General features: G+C 38.0%; 1 protein-coding gene and 1 non-coding gene across 2 annotated transcripts; one reads left to right on the top strand and one right to left on the bottom strand.

The window, feature by feature from the left end:
- Positions 1-370: 370 nt before the first annotated feature.
- LOC133816037 (chromatin-remodeling ATPase INO80-like) lies at positions 371-1,126 on the top strand. The gene is made up of 2 exons (XM_062248746.1): positions 371-784; positions 888-1,126. Exons 1-2 carry the CDS (start codon positions 590-592, stop codon positions 1,059-1,061), a joined length of 369 nt encoding a protein of 122 aa, XP_062104730.1. The 5' UTR covers positions 371-589; the 3' UTR covers positions 1,062-1,126.
- Positions 1,127-12,085: 10,959 nt separating this feature from the next.
- LOC133820566 (small nucleolar RNA R71) lies at positions 12,086-12,192 on the bottom strand. The gene has a single exon (XR_009886971.1). It is a non-coding gene; the product is annotated as a small nucleolar RNA R71 (small nucleolar RNA).
- Positions 12,193-20,835: the final 8,643 nt, after the last annotated feature.

The following is a 20,835-nucleotide window of genomic DNA, read 5'->3' as shown; positions in this document are numbered from 1 at the left end:
AAACTCCTGAAACTAACAGAACCAAAACTAAGCCAGACTCTAATTTAGAGAAGGCAGAACCATTCAAAAGGAAAGATGAGAACTTTAGAAACATATTACTAAATACACTGCCAATTCCGAACATTATCTGAGAAGACGTCTTTGAACTCTTTTACTTTGAACACACACATAGTAACCCAAAATCTGATCTTCTCCCACAACACCTCCCCAGATTCTTCTTTATCTTCAAAGATTCTCTTTTATGCAACATTATTCAATTGCTTTAACTTGCAATGCTAACATTAGAAATGTGCTGCCTCAAATCATGTGTTGACGTTCAACTTTTCGTGAGCTTGAGACCTTGGTGAGGTCTGTGAGGGTATTTGTTTGCTTTTACCATTTAGTTCTCTTCTAGCTTTAGGCTTTTTTTTTTTTTTTTTGAGAAATAGGCTTTGTTAATATTGCTGCTATTAGTGTTTACATATTGTTAATGAAGAGATGATGCAATCATTGTTGCCTTTAAATGTACGAGTGAATGCATCTAAAAATTGATTTCTGACTTGTATTGTGCTTTTGATTCTTCTCACAGCATTCAATATTAAAACCTTTCATGACAGATGTAGTTTCAGAGCTTACCAGGAAAACAGAGATCACAGTCCACTGCAAATTGAGATCACGACAACAAGCTTTTTATCGAGCTATCAAGAACAAGATATCTCTTTCTGAGTTATTTGACAACAATCGTGGACAACTTAATGACAAAAAACTCCTTAATTTAATGAATATTGTCATTCAGCTAAGGAAGGTAAGCTATGCTTTTCCACCTCCTTTCCTGAAATTAATTTAATTGCTACAAGCAATCAAGTGAGGAAGCTAATTTTTATTTATTTTTTACTATGTGGTGCCAGGTCTGTAATCATCCAGAGTTATTCGAATGGAGTGAGGGAAGCACATATCTCTACTTTGGTGAGATTCCCATCGCCCTTTTGCCTGCCCCCTTTGGGGAATTGGAGGATGTACACTACTCAGGAGGTTGCAATCCTATAATATTCAAGGTTCTTTTTATAGCTGCTTTCTTTTAATATACATAACTATGCAAAATCTCTTGTATTGTTATTATTCTTTTCAAATAAGTTCCATCCCCCACATGTCCTCACCCATCTCCCCTGTATGTAGTTTAACATAAAATAAAATGAAAATGAAAATGAATAGCATTGTAGAACTTATTTCCATATCACCTTACATCCATGTCACGTTTCCACTACTTTTTGGTTGCTGGTTTTTTACAAGTCCTGAGGAAGGCTGGGAAACACATTATTAGTTCCCACAGAAGGCTGAACAATTCATCTTTAAAAGCCACACTCCCACCAGCTTGATGCTTGTTCATATTTGTATGTGAACGGTAAAACATTAGGGTCACAGTATTTTGCTAGAACATTACCCTATAAACCTTGTTACCTTTATTTTTTACATCCTACCTACTATTTATATCTATGGGATTTAGTCCATCACTACATATTCTTAGGTGCTGGTAAGGGCGGCTCTATTTAGGGGCCAAAGGCCCTGAATTCGTTCTCCTATCTGTGCACTTGAATTATTTATTAAAATTGGTGTTTTTCTTAGTTTCTTCCTCTTTACTATGAAGGATTCTGGAAGCTCCTATTCAATTCCTTATACAAAAGTTTAGAATTTGCAACGTCCTTCTTATAAAAATTGCATGTAAGGGCAGATTGAACTTCATCCTTTGTTGTTCTCATCAATCTCTTACGTCCATTAGATCCTTCAAGGTGGCCCTCACCTGCATCAAATGAGACATTTGCTGTCAGAAATCAGAAGTTCTCTGATCTGGTTGTTAAATGTTTGATAAAACTTACAAAGGTAACTTCTTGTTTTAGCTATTTTCTTCTGCATTGCTCATATTTTGATGCTTCTCTGAATTTTCATAATGTGTTTTCTAACCAGGAAGGCAATGTTGCATACTAGAGGGAACATCTAATTCTTCTCCTTGCCAATATTCACATTCAGAAAGCTAATAAGCAGTCTGTCTTGAAGGTATTCTGATTGTTAATTAAGGTTGTAAAGCTTTGGCTTTATCTAATCCTCTTATATAAATTTGACTTTATGATATTTGGGGTCTAATGTCAAAACTGTATATTTATGCAGCATTGTTCCTTTGTAAATTTCTATTTAATTAGCATTTGAAACATTAGGGGTGAAATTTGGGTTTTCAATAAGGTCTTTTATTTCTTTGAAACTCTTTTATGACTTTAATTTAAGGTCAATCACTAGAGTCTTGAATTTAACATAAGGATGTAATATTTGCTTTTACATTTACTATCATTCTAGTCATAGAAATTTAGTATAGTTTAGTTACAAGTAATTTAGTTGCTGCTGCTGTTGACAATTTGTGGTATCTAAAAAATGGAATACATACTGTAGTCTTGAAAAAACTTTCAGAAAATGGTAAGAGTTATGTGGGTTTTACAGTTTTATTTCTGTATGATACTTCAAGCACTAATCTATAGACTTATCTCAGTTTTTGGTGGATCGTACTCCATTTTCTAGGATCTTGCAGGCAAAGGACACCAAGTGAATTAGATAGAGAGGTTAAGAACTTGAGGGTGGCATTTACTGACCTGTTTTTGAAGCATAACACTTTCAAAGAATGAAAAACCATCGAGATATTGATGCAAAGAATGGAAGAATGTATTTCACTAATTTTTGTATACATTTCTTGTTTTGTATTTGGTGATAAAGGAATTTGGCATAAATTATGTTGTAATATGATTTCTTAAGCCTAGACTAGTAGATTAAATATTGTAATTACATTTGAGTAATTAATAAAAATCTATTTATGTTACTTTATTTGGCTTCAACTTTCATATTTGTTTTACTAGTTTTGTGTAAGTTAAAAAAAATTATGTTTCTCTAAGCTAATATAACACGTGTTATACTAAAGTGTAGTATAACACAAATAATGTGTTATACTAAAGTGTAGTATAACACAAAAAAAGTGTTATACTAAAGTGTTGTATAACACAAAAAAAGTGTTATACTAAAGTGTAGTATAACACAAAAAAAGTGTTATAGTATCGACTATAAATAACATAATTCAACACTTATCTATATATTAAAATAACACAGAAATTGTGTTATCGTTTACAGTACAATAACACATCTGTATAACACTGATAACGTGTTATGTAAAGTACCCTGACCTACGATAACATAGTCTGTCTTAACACATCAGAAAGTGTTATCGTAGGTTTTGATAACACATTTTTGGTGTTATTAAAAGCATTTTTTCTTGTAGTGTTCACATTGAGGTTTGGGCTGTGTTTTGATGCAGTCAAGGAAGGTGATTACTTAAGCCTCATGTTAGTTGAATTAGTATGAACAAATATATCCTACTCATGATTTAGAGTTGGCGGTTGTGTTCTTTGCTTTAAAGGCATGGAGGCATTACCTTTTTATGGGGAAAAGTGTGAGATCTACACTGACCATAAGAGCCTATAGCACTTCTTCATGCAAAAATATTTGAATATACAACAAAGGCGTTGGCTGGAGTTAGTAAAAGATTATGATTGTGAGATTTTGTATCATCCAGGAAAGGCCAACGTGGTAGCTGATGCTTTAAGCCGGAAGGGTCAGTGACAGATTTATAGTGCGAGGCTGATAGCCAGAGAATTAGCAAAGGATATGACAAGAGCTGGTATAGAGGTTCTAGTGGGCCAGTTGGCCAATATTACGCTACAATGTACACTGTTGGAAAGGATAAAGGAGGGTCAGTTAGGTGATCCACAGCTGGTCAAGATTAGAGAAGATGCTTTGGCAGGAATAGCCAGAGATTATATAGTGTCTGATTTGGGCTTGTTGAGATACAAGGGTTGGATATGTGTTCCGTTAGCACTGCTATGAGGCAAAATATTCTGGATGAATCTCATACTACAACTTACTCTTTGCATCCAAGCACCACGAATATGTATCAGGATGTGAGATCGTTGTATTGGTGGCCTAGGGTGAAGAGGGATGTAGTAGAGTATGTGGCTAAGTGCTTGACATGTCAACAAGTCAAGGTTGAGCATCAGAGGCCAGCAGGGTTGTTGCAGCCTCTAGACATCCCAAAGTGGAAATGAGAGGACATCACGATGGATTTTGTGGTGTGGTTACTGTAACGCCCCAACTCCAAGGACCGCTACAGTGCACATTGTAAATAGTGCTAAACTCGCTAATCGGGTCATTTGGCCATAAACGTGTAACTAAGTGTGATTAGCGGTTTAGGGATTAAAAACTTTGATTAAGATATAACGTCTCACTAGAACGTTTACTGTATACATTGGGATCCCAAAAATATAATTTTAGAGTCTACTACAAAAGAATATTTACAACAGGCCGTTCTAAGCGGCAAAACAGGGTTCAACCCTAGTACCACTTTCAAACCTCGCCCAAGTATTGGTCGAGCAGCTGCATATGTACACGTCATCACCTAAGCTCTCCAACTCAAGGATGGTCCAGCTTCCTTTTTCCTTTACCTGCACCACAAAGCACCCGTGAGCCGAAGCCCAGCAAGAAAACTCATATGCTCATAAACAGTCATATCATGATATCAATTCATATCTGGCATGCCTAGCAATCATAGGTCTATTCAGCATGCAAATGAATTCAAACAGATGCTGGGGTATCTAGGATAAGAAAACCTGGCCTTCTGATTGGAGGACTATCAAGTCAATCCTAATCAGATGAGTGTCGTAAAACTAGAGGTTCTGATAAACCATGCTGAGTGACCGACAAGCGAATCACTAACTCAAGTGGAAGGGTGGCTGTTGGGTAAGCCTCTAACCTTCGATAGGTTCTGGTAAACCATACTGAGTGACTGACAAGCACGTCACTAATTCAAATGGAAGGCTGGCTGTTGGGTAAGCCTCTAGCCTTCAACAGGTCCTGGTAAACCATACTGAGTGACCAACAAGCAAGTCACTGGGGCCTCAGTGCCCAAGCCATGCATATGATGATCAAAATGATCATGCAGAGCCCGTAGCTCTGATCAGATGAGTGAATATCACTTTGAGGTCCTGGTAAACCATACTGAGTGACTGACAACCAAGTCACTAGGGCCCAGTGCCCATTTCCTGCAATGGCTCTACATGACTAGCCTTTGGCTAGATAAATGCTTGTTTATATTCATCGAACTTGAGGTCGGTCCTGCATTAATGCTTTTGGAGTCATTCAATGCAGAGGGTCGATTAGGTCCAATCGACATAGCTTGCACTACTCACTAGGGTTGTCATGACTAGTGAGACAACACAATGTGGCCAGTGCCCAGTACCACTGCCGAACCTGACTAATAAGTCACAGCTTCACAGTTGATACTAGCACCTTTGCCAAACCTGACTAATAAGTCAGTGCCATGCATAAGTAAGCAATGCTATCAATATGTATCATATGCCAATTATCCAAGAATAGGGCACTCAGCATGCTTACTAAACAGTTGCTAGCATAATTATAATCATGCACAAACACAGAGACTCAAGCTCTGACCAATCTCATATTCATCATTCATGGCATGCCCTAATCACATGTTTCTCATGCATCACATTTAACCAACCAGCATGCCTCAATAATAATCATACGCAAATGGGCAAGATTGCCAAGCATTCATTATGCTATCAATGTTTACATTTAAACATCCAACATGCATCAAACATAACCATGCATATCACATATGGGGTGCAGTTTTCTTACCTTGGGTCCAAGCACAGGTTACCAACAAATGAGCCACAAGAACGATCCTGACTCCAAGCCTCTAGTGATAACCTAGTCACAAACATAATATAAAACCTCATCAAAATGAGTAATTAAATACTTCCAAACCCAACCCAAGCCTCCGGGACGTCGAATCCCACTCAACTAGGTAGTAGGATCGATCCTAGGCCCTTAGAGTTAAGTTCCCATCACAAAAACCACCATTTAGTATTTTTTTCCCTTAAGGGCCGCGGCCCTACATGGACCATGCCACGGCCCGCCCCCCTGGCAGAGCCTCCTCCACCTTCTTCAAGCTAGGGCCGCGGCGCCCAAGAACAGGGCCGCGGCCCAACCTCGCACCAGCCACTTTGCTTCGTTTTTTCCATTTTAAAACCTTCCAAAAATCCATCCAAACATTCCCAAATCATTAAATCAAAGTTCCCAAACTTCTCAATGGTCTAAAACCACCAAAACCTGAAGCTCAAACAAACTAAAAACTCAACGATTCACAAAATCCAATTCAAGCTTAAAAACTTTTAAAAACTTAAAACTTAAACTTGAATTACCTCCGATTGAGTTGTTTCCAACTAAATCCTCCGGTTAATAAGCTTCTAATTCTCCTTAGGATTGCTATGCCTCGATCCTTGCTTGATTCCGAGTCCTAGAACTCAAGATACCTTCGAAAATGCGATCGGGAAACAAAAAAGGAACTTTTAGGGAGAGAGAACGTACAGAACGTTCTTTTTATTTTCTTAAAAGGTTACTTCAAGCTTAAGTAGCTTCCAATAAAACCTAACGCTTGGGGTCCCGAAAACACCCCCGGGGACATTATAGTCAAAACTTCCAGAATTTCCCCCTGATCTTACTAACTCCCAATTTATCACCAAATATTAACTCCCATTACCCAATAACCCGGTAATGCTCTAAATACCCATTGACTTACTCCAAGTCAAGCTTAAATCCTGTTGTGACTTTCCCACTAGCTTACCTCCTAGGATTGTCTTGTGCTGGGTAACCCTGGCATAACCAAATAATAACAAAGCACCACACCCATTTCAAATATATGCCAAAATTGCCCGAAATGGCCAAAATATGAAAATCACCCAATTGATCACAAATGGGTTCACATGCATATTTAATACACCTAAACATGCATATTATCATTAAATAGCATAATAAATCAATTATGGCCCTCCCGGCCTCCTAATCAAGGTCCTAAACCTTATTAGGAAATTTGGGGCATTACAGTTACCCAGGACTGTTGGTCAACATGATTCAGTATGGGTTATTGTGGATCGCTACACCAAGTCAGCTCACTTCTTACCCGTGAGGACTACTTATACAGTTGATTAGTACGCATATCTCTATGTGGGAGAGATCGTGCGCCTCCATGGGGCATCAAGGTCGATCGTGTAAGATCAGGACCCCACTTTTACTTCCAAGTTCTGAGGGAGTTTACAAAAGGTCATGGGAACACAGTTAAAGTTCAGTACTGCTTATCATCCTCAGACAGATGGACAATCTGAGAGGACGATCCAGATATTAGAAGACATGCTGCGAGCATGTGTGCTGGACTTTGGTGGATCCTGGAGTAAGTATCTACCTTTGACAGAGTTCTCATACAACAACAGTTATCAGTCTACCATTGGGGTGGCACCTTATGAGATGTTGTATGGTAGGAAATGCAGATCTCCCATTCATTGGGATGAGACAGGAGAAAGGAGATACTTGGGTCTTGAAGCAGTTCAGAGGACCAGTGAGGCCATTGAGAATATTAGAGCTTAGATGCTCACTTCTCAAAGTAGACAGAAAAGTTATGTAGATCCCAAGCACAGGAACGTGGAGTTCCAAGTGGGAGACTATGTCTTCCTTAGAGTCTCGCCATGGAAAGGGGAGAGGAGATTTGGGAAAAGGGAAAGCTAAGCCCTAGATTTGTAGGTCTATTTGAGATCCTGGAGAGGATTGGTCAGGTGGCTTACAGGTTGGCCTTACCACCGGCATTGTCAGCCGTGCATAACGTGTTTCACGTTTCAGCTCTTTGGAGATATGTATATGATGTGACTCATGTCTTCAGTTACGAAGATCTAGAGCTTGAGGCAGATCTCTCCTATGAGGAACAACCAGTCTAGATACTTGACATAAAGAACAAGGTCTTCAGGAATAAGACGATACCTTTGGTTAAGGTATTGTGGAGGAACAACAAGGTCGAGGAAGTGACCTGCGAGCTTGAGTCAGATATGCAGAATCAGTATCCTAAGCTATTCAGGTAAATTTCGAGGATGAAATTTCTATAAGGAGGGGATAGTTGTAATGCCCCAAAATCCCTAATGAGGTTTAATGGTCGGATTAGTAGGCCGGGAGGGCCATAATTGATTTATTATGCCATTAATTGTTTATGTGCATGTCTATGTGAATTATATTATAATATGATGTTAAATGCATCCATGTGGGTCCACATTTCATTATAGGGACATTTTGGTAATTTGGCCCGTTGAGGGCATAATTGTGTATTTTCATGCATGTTGGTGAATTATTGATGAGGCCACATTATAATGTGAATTTGTTCGAGCCATTCGACATGAGACGATCTCTTAATGCAAGTTATCGGTTTGGTCATAAGGGGATTAATTTCGGGGCTCGGGGTGAGTCTTGGGGCAATTTGATGATTAGAACACTACCAAGAATAAAAGGGTAATGGGATATGGTTTATTGTTATTTGAGAATATTGGGAATAATGGGAATTGGAGAACGTTAATTAAGATTAATAAGATAGGGGAAAAAAGACGGTTTTACCCTTGGAAGCCTTTAAAGGACTTTAAATGACCTAGGGGCAATATTGTTGTAACATCCTAAACTCGAGGGACTGTTACGGTGCACATTGCAAACAGTGCTAAACTCACTAATCGAATCATTTGGCCATAAACATGTAACTAAGTATGATTAGCGGTTTAGGGATTAAAATTTTTGGTTAAGATATAATGTTTCACTAGAACGTTTACTGTATACATTGGGATCCCAAAAATATAATTTAAATGTTTATTACAACAAAATATTTACAACCAGCCGATCTAAGCGGCAAAACAGGGTTTAACCCTAGTTCCTTTCCTTCAAACCTCGGCCGTGGCAGTCGAGTAGCTGCATATGTACATGTCGTCACCTAAGCTCTCCAACTCAAGGATGGTACAACTTTCTTTTGCCTTTATCTGCACCACATAGCACTCGTGAGTCGAAGCCCAGCAAGAAAACTCAATATGCTCATGAACAGTCATATCATGATATCAAATCATATCTGGCATGCCTAGAAAACATAGCTTTATTCAAGCATGCAAATAAATTCAAACAATGCTGGGGAATCAAGGATAAGAAATCCTGCCCTCCTGATTGGATGACTATCAAGTCAATCCTAATCAGATGAGTGTTTCAACACTTGAGGTTCTGGTAAACCATACTGAGTGACCAACAAGCAAGTCACTACGGGGCTTAGTACCCAAAGCCATGCAAATGATGATCAGAATGATCATACAGAGCTCATAGCTCTGAACAGATGAGTGAATATCACTTGGAGGTTCTGTTAACCATACTGAGTGACTGACAAGCAAGTCACTACGGGGCTCGGTGCCCATAGCCGTGTAACAAAACCGTTACCTGGGCTTTCCTGCAATGGTTCTAATCAGATGAGTGACGAATGAGTAGTCATTAGCTTAAACAGATGCGTGACTGATGGGTAAGTCACACAAGCGCTTTTAGTTTTCATCGAACTTGAGGTCGGTCCGGCATTAACGCTATTTTGAGTCATTTAATGCAGATGTCAATTAGATCTAATCTTTATTGGCTTGTGTTGAACACGCTAATGCCATTGATTAGTGCTTAAAAATATCATTTTATTAATCTTAAAGTGTAAAATTAATTAAGTTTTAATTAATATTTTCATGGATTTATTGTCATATATTTTATATTTGAAAATATTAATTTTAATTTAATTTGTGTTTAATTTTCATGAAATAAAATATATTTTTGACACAAAGAAAAAGAAATGAGAAAGAAAGAATTAAAATTGAAGAAATCATGAAGAAAATGGTATTTTTGAAGGAGAAATAAGCCCAAAATCAAGCCCGAAATGGAGCCAAAACCCAGCCTATGGCTGTTCTCCACGCTGCGACGTGGCAGACTCCCATTCGGCCAAGCCGCCAGACAGCCACTGCCACGTTCTGACGCGCCTGCCATGTTCCCCACGGCCTCGACCACGACTGACGCCTCTAGCCCAGCATCCAACCCGAGCACGCCATGTCACCTGATGCTCCCCACACGCCGAAAACTGCAACTGCCACCTGCCACGATGTGACAGCCTGCCGCACCTGACGCTGACGCCGCCTGCCACGATCAGTCCATGTCTCCCACTTTACCAGCAGCCACTTCCCATTTTCATCAGCTTTTTGAGCCACTTTCCCACTATTTTGTACACGGTTTTACACGTTTTTGAGTCCTATTTACACTATAAATAGAGTACCAAATGGGGTAAAATTTTAACAGATTGTGTAAGGAGAGTTTAGAGAGTATTGGAGAGAAAAACACTTATTTTTCATATTTTTCTTTTACATTTTTGTGAGTGAAAACAATGCCTATTTTATGCTAAATTTTCTTGTGGAAAGGCTAGAGTGGAGTTCATGTTTAACATTATAATTTTAATATATTGATTCTTTATTTTGTTCTTCATTTCTATATATTTGTTACAATTAAATTTATTTTCTTCTAATTTTTATTCTAAATTTATTATTATCTTTTACATAAGTCTAGTCATGCTCTTCTTCTGTAATTTAGGTTTTTAATTTAATTTAGAATATTTGTTATATTATATGCTTTTTACTACATTCTGTCATTGATATTTTGTCGCTCTAAAGTATATAATATGATAGGTTTTTAAAATTAGAAGTTAGTATAATTTAATTAAAGAACATATTTTAAGGTGAGCTTTATTATATATATTTTCCAACTATAATTAATGGTGTAGAATTATAGTTGAGTAGAATGAACCAATTTTATTAAAATATATATATATATATATATGTTTGCATGAATGAAACTTATGCCTTCCATACTTTCTTTATGATTCTAATTCCTCGATTTTATTCATTTAATGTTTATATTCTTTTTCAAATTTACATCTTTCCAAAGTTTATTATTTTTAATTTACTAATCTTTCTTTTAATTTTGTATTTTACCTCTCTGTGGATATGACATAGCCCGATTACTACTGCGACCGCTTAGGAGTTATTGGGTGATATCAATTTTTGGCGCCGTTGCCGGGGAGGTAATTCTACAATTAAAGGTTTGCATAGTAAGTTAATTTTTTTTTCTTTCTATTTTAAAAAAAAATAGTATAATTTTTAATTTCTCTTTTATTTTATTTTTCCTTATTAATTTTTATTTTTATTTATTTATTATTTTTTTATTTATTCATTTTTTTAATTTTTTAATTTTATTTTTAGGTTTAGAATTTTATTTTCTAGATTTAGGTTTTTTTTCGAAAAAAAAAGCATAAAATTTTAAATCATTAAATTTTAAAAAAATCAAAAATCAAAAATCAAACAAAGTATTGAGAACATTTGTGTAATTTTGGAAATTAGTAAAAACCAAACTTGTTCTGTCTTAGAAAAATTGGTTCTTAAATAAGGTCTGTGTTAGCGTTACCCTCCAATCTTTTCTAAGAACCTCGGGGAGTTCTAGAAAAGCTCTTGGGCCTAAAGTGGTACCTTGGCAGCCTTTCCAATTGGCCTGGGAACATTTTGGTGTATACTTATTATATTATTACACATTTGCGCTTATAATACTTACAAACTAAAAAATATTTATGCCACGAAACAGAGACGCACTAGGGAGATTTGTGAGACAACAAGTAGAAACTTTAGAAAACTCTCCTAGTTCGTCGTTTTCTTCCATTCGTTCAAACACTTTCGATTCACCGAGACTTCCCGAACCACCCACGATGGCTCATCAAGACGAAGTCCAACCAAGAACGCTATAGGAATATTTACATCCTACGCGTACAGCCACACCTTCATGCATAATGTATCCCAACAATATGCCAAATTTCGATTTCAAACCCGGCATGATTAACCTCTTACCAACCTTCCATGGGTTGGAAAATGAGAGTCCGTACGTGCATATACGGGAATTCGAAGAGGTGGTGGCTACATTCAACAACTGTGCTGATGTCACCAACATTGTGAGATTGAAATTCTTTCCTTTCTCACTCAAAGACAAAGCAAAAAGTTGGTTGTATTCCTTAAGGCCTATGTCTATCGGAACATGGGACGAAATGACAAAAGCATTCTTTGCCAAATATTTCCCGCCCCATAAGACTAGGAGCCTTAAGAGGTAAATCTCTACCTTCATCTAGAAAGACCATGAAACTTTCCATCAGGTCTGGGAGAGGTTTAGAGATTTGATAAATCAATGCCCACATCATGGATACGAAAGCTGGCGTCTGATCAGCTATTTCTATGACGGTCTCACAACCGGACAAAGGCAATTCGTACAAATGATGTGCAATGGCGAATTCCTTCAAAAAGATCCCGATGAAGCTTTCGAGTACCTCGACGATCTTGCTGAAAAATCCTACACATGGAATGGACCGAGTCCTATGGACAAGCCACGATCAACTGGAATCTACCAATTAAGGGAAGATGACAACGTCAAAAGCCAAATTGAATCATTGAGACAACAATTCGAGGCTTTCAAATCTCAAGAAGGTAGAGGAATCCACATGGATGCAAAGGTAGAGACACGAGATCCATGCTTCATCTGTGGAGGAACGGAACATCAACCGCAAGAGTGCCCAACTCTTAGTGAGTTAAGAGGAGGAAAAGAGGAACAATGCAATGCTTTAGGGGATTACAAGAAACCTTATAACCCTGTCTCAAACACTTACAATCCTGGTTGGCGCAACCATCCAAATTTCAGCTGGAAGGATTCGAACCAAGCATCTGGGAGCCAATGGAGGCCTGAGCAGCAACAACCACCAAAATCATACAACGTCCTCAAAATATTATGCGGTCAAGTAATTCTCTTGAGAGTACTTTGCAAATGCTTGCACAAACTCAAATAGCCTCAACTCAAGAGCTCAAAGCTTGTTTCACACAAATGGTAGAGGAAATGAAGGACATGAAAATCCAAATGACAAAGCTAAACACTACTTTGGCGATTCAAGAGCATGGGAGACTTCCCGCTCAACCTCTAATCCATCAAAAAGGGCAACACATGGGCAGATACAAATTTCAAAGAGGTTAATGCCATCACTACTCGAAGTGGTCAAAGTACGGTTTCACCGTTAACTAAGACAACGAGTACGTCAATGCCTGCTCTAGATGATGATGTGCCAATAAGCATTCCAGTAAGGCACCCTTTCCTCAAGCTTTGAAATCCACTGGAAAGGTACTGGAAAATCATGGTGAAATCCTAGACCTTTTAACACAAGTGAAGATCAACTTGCCATTGTTGCATGTGATCAAACAAGTGCCGGCTTATGCCAAGGTTATCAAGGATTTGTGCACCGTTAAAAGAAAGCACCATGTCAAGAAAACTGCATTCTTGGCCGAACAAGCTAGCGCGGTAATTAACTGCAAAACACCGCCGAAGTACAAAGATCCTGGTTGTCCCACCATCTCATGCCAAATAGGGGAACAGGAATTTGGTCAAGCACTTCTAGACTTAGGAGCAAGTGTAAATCTTATGCCATATTCAATATACTTGCAATTAGGTCTAGGAGAACTCAAGCCCACATCTGTGGTGTTACAACTAGCTGATTGATCAGTTAAGAAACCTCGGGGAATAGTAGAAGACAATCTGATTCAAATTGAAAAATTCTATTACCCTGTTGATTTTCTCATCTTGGACACTCAATCTGAAGTGAGTATAGAGTCCAAAATTCCCATCATTATTGTTAGACCTTTCCTCGCAACAGCTAATGCACTCATTAACTGTAGGAACGGTCTCATGAAAATTTCTTTCGGGAACATGACTCTAGAAGTGAATGTTTTCCACATCGGAAAACAACCACCTAACAACGATGAGTGTTTCCAATCCTATCTGATCGATACACTTATTTCGGAAGAGGTCGAATCGAATTACACGTCTAATCATTTTAATCACCTCTTCCAAATTTCAGAAAGTTCTGAGCCCGATGAGTCTGCAATCAATCATGAAATCGTCAAACACTCACAGGCTAAAAGAACAATGTTTTGGAATCCAATCTTTGAGGAACTCCCTCAAGATCGAGAAACACCAAAACCATCTATTGAACAAGCTCCTCAACCAAAGTTGGCCCAACTTCCTGACGATCTTAAGCATGTTTTCCTGGGAGCTGACAACACTTTTCCTGTCATAATATCCTCCAAGATCATTGCCACACAAGAGCGCCAACTCATCAATGTGTTGCAAGAACAAGGAGATGCATTAGGATGGACGATAGCTGACATCAAAGGTATTAGTCCATTAATTTGCTCCCATCACATTCAATTGGAAGACGGGGCTATACCACGTCGTGACCCTCAAAGAAGATTGAACCCAACGATGAAGGAAGTAGTAAAGACTGAAGTCTTAAAACTTCTTGATTCTGGCATAATCTATCCTCTTGCTGACAGTGAATGGGTCAGCCCAACTCAGGTTGTTCCCAAGAAATCTGGGGTAACAGTGGTACAAAATGAAAAAGGGGAACTTGTTCCTACCAAGGTCACAACTGGGTGGCGCATGTGCATTGATTATAGAAAATTAAATGCAACCACCCGCAAAGACCATTTTCCACTTCCATTCATCGATCAAATATTGGAACGTGTGGCAGGTCATCCTTTCTATAGTTTTCTCGATGGTTATTCAGGGTATTACCAAATCGAGATTGCCTTAGAAGATCAGGATAAGACCACATTCACTTGTCCTTTTGGTACTTTTGCCTTCCGGCGTATGCCATTTGGCCTGTGCAATGCTCCAGCCACTTTTCAGCGATGCATGATGAGCATATTTAGTGATATGATCAAGAAATGTATGGAAGTATTCATGGATGATTTGACAGTCTTTGGAGATTCCTTTGAATCAAGCCTTCTCAATTTAGAGTCTGTGCTTAAACGTTGCAAAGAGAAAGGCTTGGTACTCAACTGGGAAAAGTGTCATTTCATGGTACCATCAGGCATAGTCTTGGGGCATGTCGTATCAGAACGAGGAATTGAGGTTGATCAATCAAAGATTGAACTCATATCAAAGCTGCCCCACCCCCAAGACTGTTAAAGACATTCAGTCTTTTCTTGGGCATGCATGATTCTATAGGAGGTTCATACAAAAAATTTCGACAATTGCTCGCCCTTTGTCAAACCTCCTAGCAAAAGATGTTGTGTTCAGTTGGACACCTGAGTGTGAGGAATATTTCCGAACGCTCGTTGCAAAACTCACTTCCGCCCCTATCATTCAGCCACCAGATTGGAACTTACCATTCGAAATCATGTGTGATGCTAGCAATTATGCTATAGGGGCTGTCTTAGGTCAAAGAAGGGAAGGGAAGCCCTTCGTTGTCTATTAAGCAAGTAGAACTCTTAACAATGGTCAAATGAACTATTCTACCACTGAAAAAGAGTTACTTGCTGTAGTATTCGCACTTGACAAGTTTCCTTGCTACCTGATTGGTTCACCTATCACAGTCTTCACGAACCATTCCGCCTTAAAATACCTCCTTTCCAAAAAGGATGCTAAGGCGCGTTTAATTAGGTGGATCCTTCTGTTACAGGAATTTGATCTGACCATAAAAGACAAGAAAGGAGTTGAAAACGTGGTAGCAGACCACTTATCTCGTCTTGAATTTTCTGATTCTGCTGATGGACAAGCCATTCGAGATGACTTCCCTGATACATCTCTTCGCAGTCACTAAGTTGCCATGGTACGCTCATATTGTCAATTACTTAGTGACTGGCGAACTTCCAACTGCATGGAGTGCACAAGATAAATGTAAATTTTTGGTCGAGGTTCGTAACTTCTATTGGGACGACCCATATCTTTTCAAGTATTGCCCCGACCAAATTATGCGACGTTGCATTCCAGATGATGAAATTTTTAGTGTTCTAAACTTTTGTCATAATGAAGCTTATGGTGGTCATTTTTCTATGAAAAAGACTGCTGCAAAAATCTTACAGTGTGGTCTTTATTGGCCCACTTTGTTCAAAGACACTAACAATTTCTGTCGATCATGTGAAAGGTGTCAGAAATTAGGTACCCTGTCTCAATGACATATGATGCCATTAAACCCAATTCTTGTAATAGAAATATTCGATTGTTGGGGGATAGACTTTATGGGACCATTTCCACCTTCTTCTGGCTACCTTTACATTCTCCTCGCCATAGACCATGTCTCAAAATGGGTGGAAGCTGTGCCTTGTCGAAATAATGATAACACGACTGTTGTGAAATTCTTAAAGGAAAATGTGTTATCTAGGTTTGGCACACCACGCGCTATCATAAGTGATCAAGGCACCCATTTTTGCAACTATTCTTTCGAGACCTTAATGCAAAAATATGGTGTAATTCATAAGGTTGCATTGCCTTATCAGCCACAGACAAATGGCCAAGCTGAGTTAGCCAACCGAGAAATTAAGCAAATTTTAGAAAAGACGGTTAATCCTGACTGCAAAGATTGGTCCTCACGACTTCTCGATGCTCTCTGGGCGTACCGCACTGCTTACAAAACTCAACTTGGTATGTCTCCTTATAGGCTAGTCTATGGTAAATCTTTCCACCTTCCTGTTGAGCTGGAACACAAAGCTTATTGGGCAGTTAAAAGCCTAAATTTTGATCTCAAGGTGGCAGGACTCAATCGTAAGCTTCAGTTGGCAGAAATTAAAGAGTTAAGGAACGATGCTTATGACAACTCTAGGATCTACAAGGCTAAAATGAAAGCAGTTCATGACAAGCAGATCCTAAGAAAAGAATTTGAGCCAAACCAACGAGTGCATCTTTATGACTCTCGTCTGCATATCCACCCTGGAAAGCTGAGATCAAGGTGGACTGGCCCATATGTTGTGAAATCTGTCTTTCCCAACGGTGCTGTTGAGGTCATAGACCCAACTGATGGGAGAGAATTCAAAGTAAATGGCCAGCGACTGAAACACTACATAGAGAGGGTGACCCAGCCTGAAGAAGTCACTCTTGTGGAACCGGTTTACCAAGTCTGAGTAGTGTTCCAAATTGTTTGTACATAGGTTTTTTTTCTGTTTATTTCCCTTTTGTCATTTTATTTTATTTGTTATCATTTTGTGTTTTCAGTTTTTCATGTTTTAGAGAATCAATATTCGCTCTATCACTCGACACTCGCTATCCAGGTGTTCTCTTTCCCTGCTCTTTTACATTTATTATCTTTTGAGACATTGAGGACACTGTCAGATTTTGGTTGGGGGTGGTGAGCATATTCATGCACGTTCATGTTGATTTTTGTCATATTAATATTTTCACGGTCAAATTTTTTAAAAATTACTTATTTATTTTTGCAAAATGTTACTTTTGAGTCAATTTTTGTTATCTGTATTACTAAGAGTTTCTCTAGAGTTACCTAATGCACATGCCAAATATTGTGGTAAGATGGTTGTTAGCACATATTAGCTTAGAAATTTTCCATGTTTAAGTAATTCATTCTTTTGTGTGAGAAGTGAGACTTGAGAAAACAACTTTTAAATTTTTATTGATTCTTAGAAATGGTTATAATTATTTGGACAATGTATTGTGGTATGAATGGATGATGTTTTAGGGATAATATTTTCTATAGACAAATCTTATTAGAGAGCCTTTTATTATGTTGTTCATGAAAAAATATATATATATATAAAAAAAAAAAAAAAGAGGAGAAAGACACAAGAGCAATATTTCTATCATTTTCAATTATGTTGTCTCTTGTGTTCAAAAAAAATGTATGTTTATTAATTTTATGTCTTATTTTATGGCTTTTAGAATAAATGTAAAAATTGTCTATTTAACTTAAAATCCCGAAAAATTGGTTTTGTGGTACTCTTTATGGTGGTTGTCCAAATAGTTTATTTCCTATCTTCGTTTCAATAATTATTTAAGAGTTTGTCCTAAATATATACCAATTTGATGAGTGCTTACTTCTTTTCCAACTCCATGAGTGAAACCCTTAAGCTTTAAATACTTTCAATTACATGGGAGGTTAATGGAGTTGAGACTTTTACTTGGCATAATTTCGAAGGCTTTATGTGCTATGGTTTGTGGTAAGAAGGTTCAAGTTTGGTGCACACACTCACAACTCTAGATTTATTCGAAGTAATTTTGACAACTCTTGTTGACTTGTTACTAACATTTTGTGTTAATACTTAAGTTCTTTTATAATTTTTGACCGGAAATATATCATGTTGACATCTATCATTTCGCTTGAATTGCTAGAGACTATCAATAAGCTGGTTGGGGGTTGTGATTAGTGCTCAATAATATCATTTTATTAATCTTAAAGTGTAAATTTAATTAAGTTTTAATTAATATTTTCATGGATTTATTGTCATATATTTTATATTTGAAAATATTAATTTTAATTTAATTTGTGTTTAATTTTCAGGAAATAAAATATATTTTTGACACAAAGAAAAAGAAATGAGAAAGAAAGAATTAAAATTGAAGAAATCATGAAGAAACTGGTATTTTTGAAGGAGAAATAGGCCCAAAATCAAGCCCAAAATGGAGCCCAAACCCAGCCTATGGCTGTTCTCCACGCTGCCACGTGGCAGACTCCCATTCGGCCAAGCCGCCAGCCAGCCACTGCCACGTTCTGATGCGCCTGCCATGTTCCCCACGGCCACGACCACGATTGACGCCTCCAGCCCAGCATCCAACCCGAGCACGCCACGTCGCCTGATGCTCCCCACACGTCGACAACTGCAGCTGCCACCTACCACGATGTGACAGCCTGCCGCACCTAACGCTAACGCTGATGCCGCCTGCCACGATCAGTCCGTGTCTCCCACTTTACCAGCAGCCACTTCCCATTTTCATCAGCTTTTTGAGCCACTTTCCCACTATTTTGTACACGGTTTTACACGTTTTTTAGTCCTATTTACACTATAAATAGAGTACCACATGGGGTAAAATTTTAACAGATTGTGTAAGGAGAGTTTAGAGAGTATTGGAGAGAAAAACGCTTATTTTTCATATTTTTCTTTTACATTTTTGTGAGTGAAAACAATGCCTATTTTAGGCTAAATTTTCTTGTGGAAAGGCTAGAGTGGAGTTTATGTTTAACATTATAATTTTAATATATTGATTCTTTATTTTGTTCTTCATTTCTATATATTTGTTACAATTAAATTTATTTTCTTCTAATTTTTATTCTAAATTTATTATTATCTTTTACATAAGTCTAGTCATGCTCTTCTTCTGTAATTTAGGTTTTTAATTTAATTTAGAATATTTGTTATATTATATGATTTTTACTGCATTCTGTCATTGGTATTTTTTCGCTCTAAAGTATATAATATGATAGGTTTTTAAAATTAGAAGTTAGTATAATTTAATTAAAGAACATATTTTAAGGTGAGCTTTATTATATATATTTTCCAACTATAATTAATGGTGTAGAATTATAGTTGAGTAGAATGAATCAATTTTATTAAAATATATATATGTTTGCATGAATGAAACTTATACCTTCCATACTTTCTTTATGATTCTAATTCCTCGATTTTATTCATTTAATGTTTATATTCTTTTTCAAATTTACATCTTTCCAAAGTTTATTATTTTTAATTTACTAATCTTTCTTTTAATTTTGTATTTTACCTCTCTGTGGATACGACATAGCCCGATTACTACTGCGACCGCTTAGGAGTTATTGGGCGATATCAGCCATTCTGACTTATGAGTCAGCACTGTGTGACCAATGCCCAGTACCACTGCCGAACCTGACTAATGAGTCACAGCTTCCCAGTTGATACTGACACCTTTGCCAATTCTGAGTAATTAGTCAGTGCCATACACAAGTAAGCAGTGCCACCAAATATATGTCATATGTCGAATATTCAAACGCAGGGCATTCTGCATGCTTACTTAACAATTTCTAGCACAATTATGATCTTGCACAATCACAGAGACTCAAGCTCTGATCAATCTCATAGTCAATATTCATGGCATGTCCTAATCACATGTTTCTCGTGCATCACATGCATCACACTTAATCATCCAGCATGCCTCAATAATAACCATATGCAAATGAGCAAGATTGCTAAGCATTCAATATGCTATCAATGTTTACATTTAAACATCCAACATGCATAAAGAATAACCATGCATGTCACATATGGGGTACAGTTTTATTACCTTTGGTCCAAGCACAGGTTACCAACAAACGAGCCACAAGCACGATCCTGATTCCAAGCCTCTAGTGATAACCTAGTCACAACCACAAATGGTGATCCAATGAGTTCAAGTTCCAAAACCAATCAGCCTCCAAGACATCAAACCCCCACCAATTCGGGTAGTAGGAATGATCTTGAGGCCTAAAACCAAGTTCCCGAGGTCAAAACACTCAAACGGGCTCAAACCTGCCCAAGGGCTGCGGCCCTAGCACCTTGAGCCGTGGCCCCCAGCCTCACCAGGAGCAAGGGCCGCGGCACCCAGCAAGGCCAAAGCCCTCCTCCTGCTTCTTTGAGCTAGACCCGCGGTGCCCAAGAACAGGACCACGACCTAACTTCGGGCCAGCCATTTTTCTCCGTTTTCAACCTTTTAAAACCTCCAAAAACATACCTAAACACCTCCAAATCCAAAAATCAAAGTTCCCAAACATCCCCATCATCCAAAACCCATAAAACCCAAGCTTCAATTCAATCAAAAACTCATCAAAACACAAAGTCCAATTCAAGCTTAAAAACATTAAAAAACTTAAAACTTGAATTACCTCCAATTGAGTTGTTTCCAACTAAATCCTTCGGCTAACAAGCTTCTAATCTTCCCCAGGATCGCTATGCCTCGATCCTCGCTTGAATTTGAGTCCTATAACTGAAGTTACCTTCGAAAATGCGATCGGGAGACGAAAAGGAAACTTAGAGGGAGAGAGAACATACAGAACGTTTTTTTTTTTTTATT

Source organism: Humulus lupulus, chromosome 2 (genome assembly GCF_963169125.1).
Source record: "Humulus lupulus chromosome 2, drHumLupu1.1, whole genome shotgun sequence".
Lineage (NCBI taxonomy): Eukaryota > Viridiplantae > Streptophyta > Magnoliopsida > Rosales > Cannabaceae > Humulus > Humulus lupulus.
The sequence above is the reverse complement of the archived record's forward strand: the minus strand, read 5'-3'. Positions and strand labels throughout refer to the sequence as shown.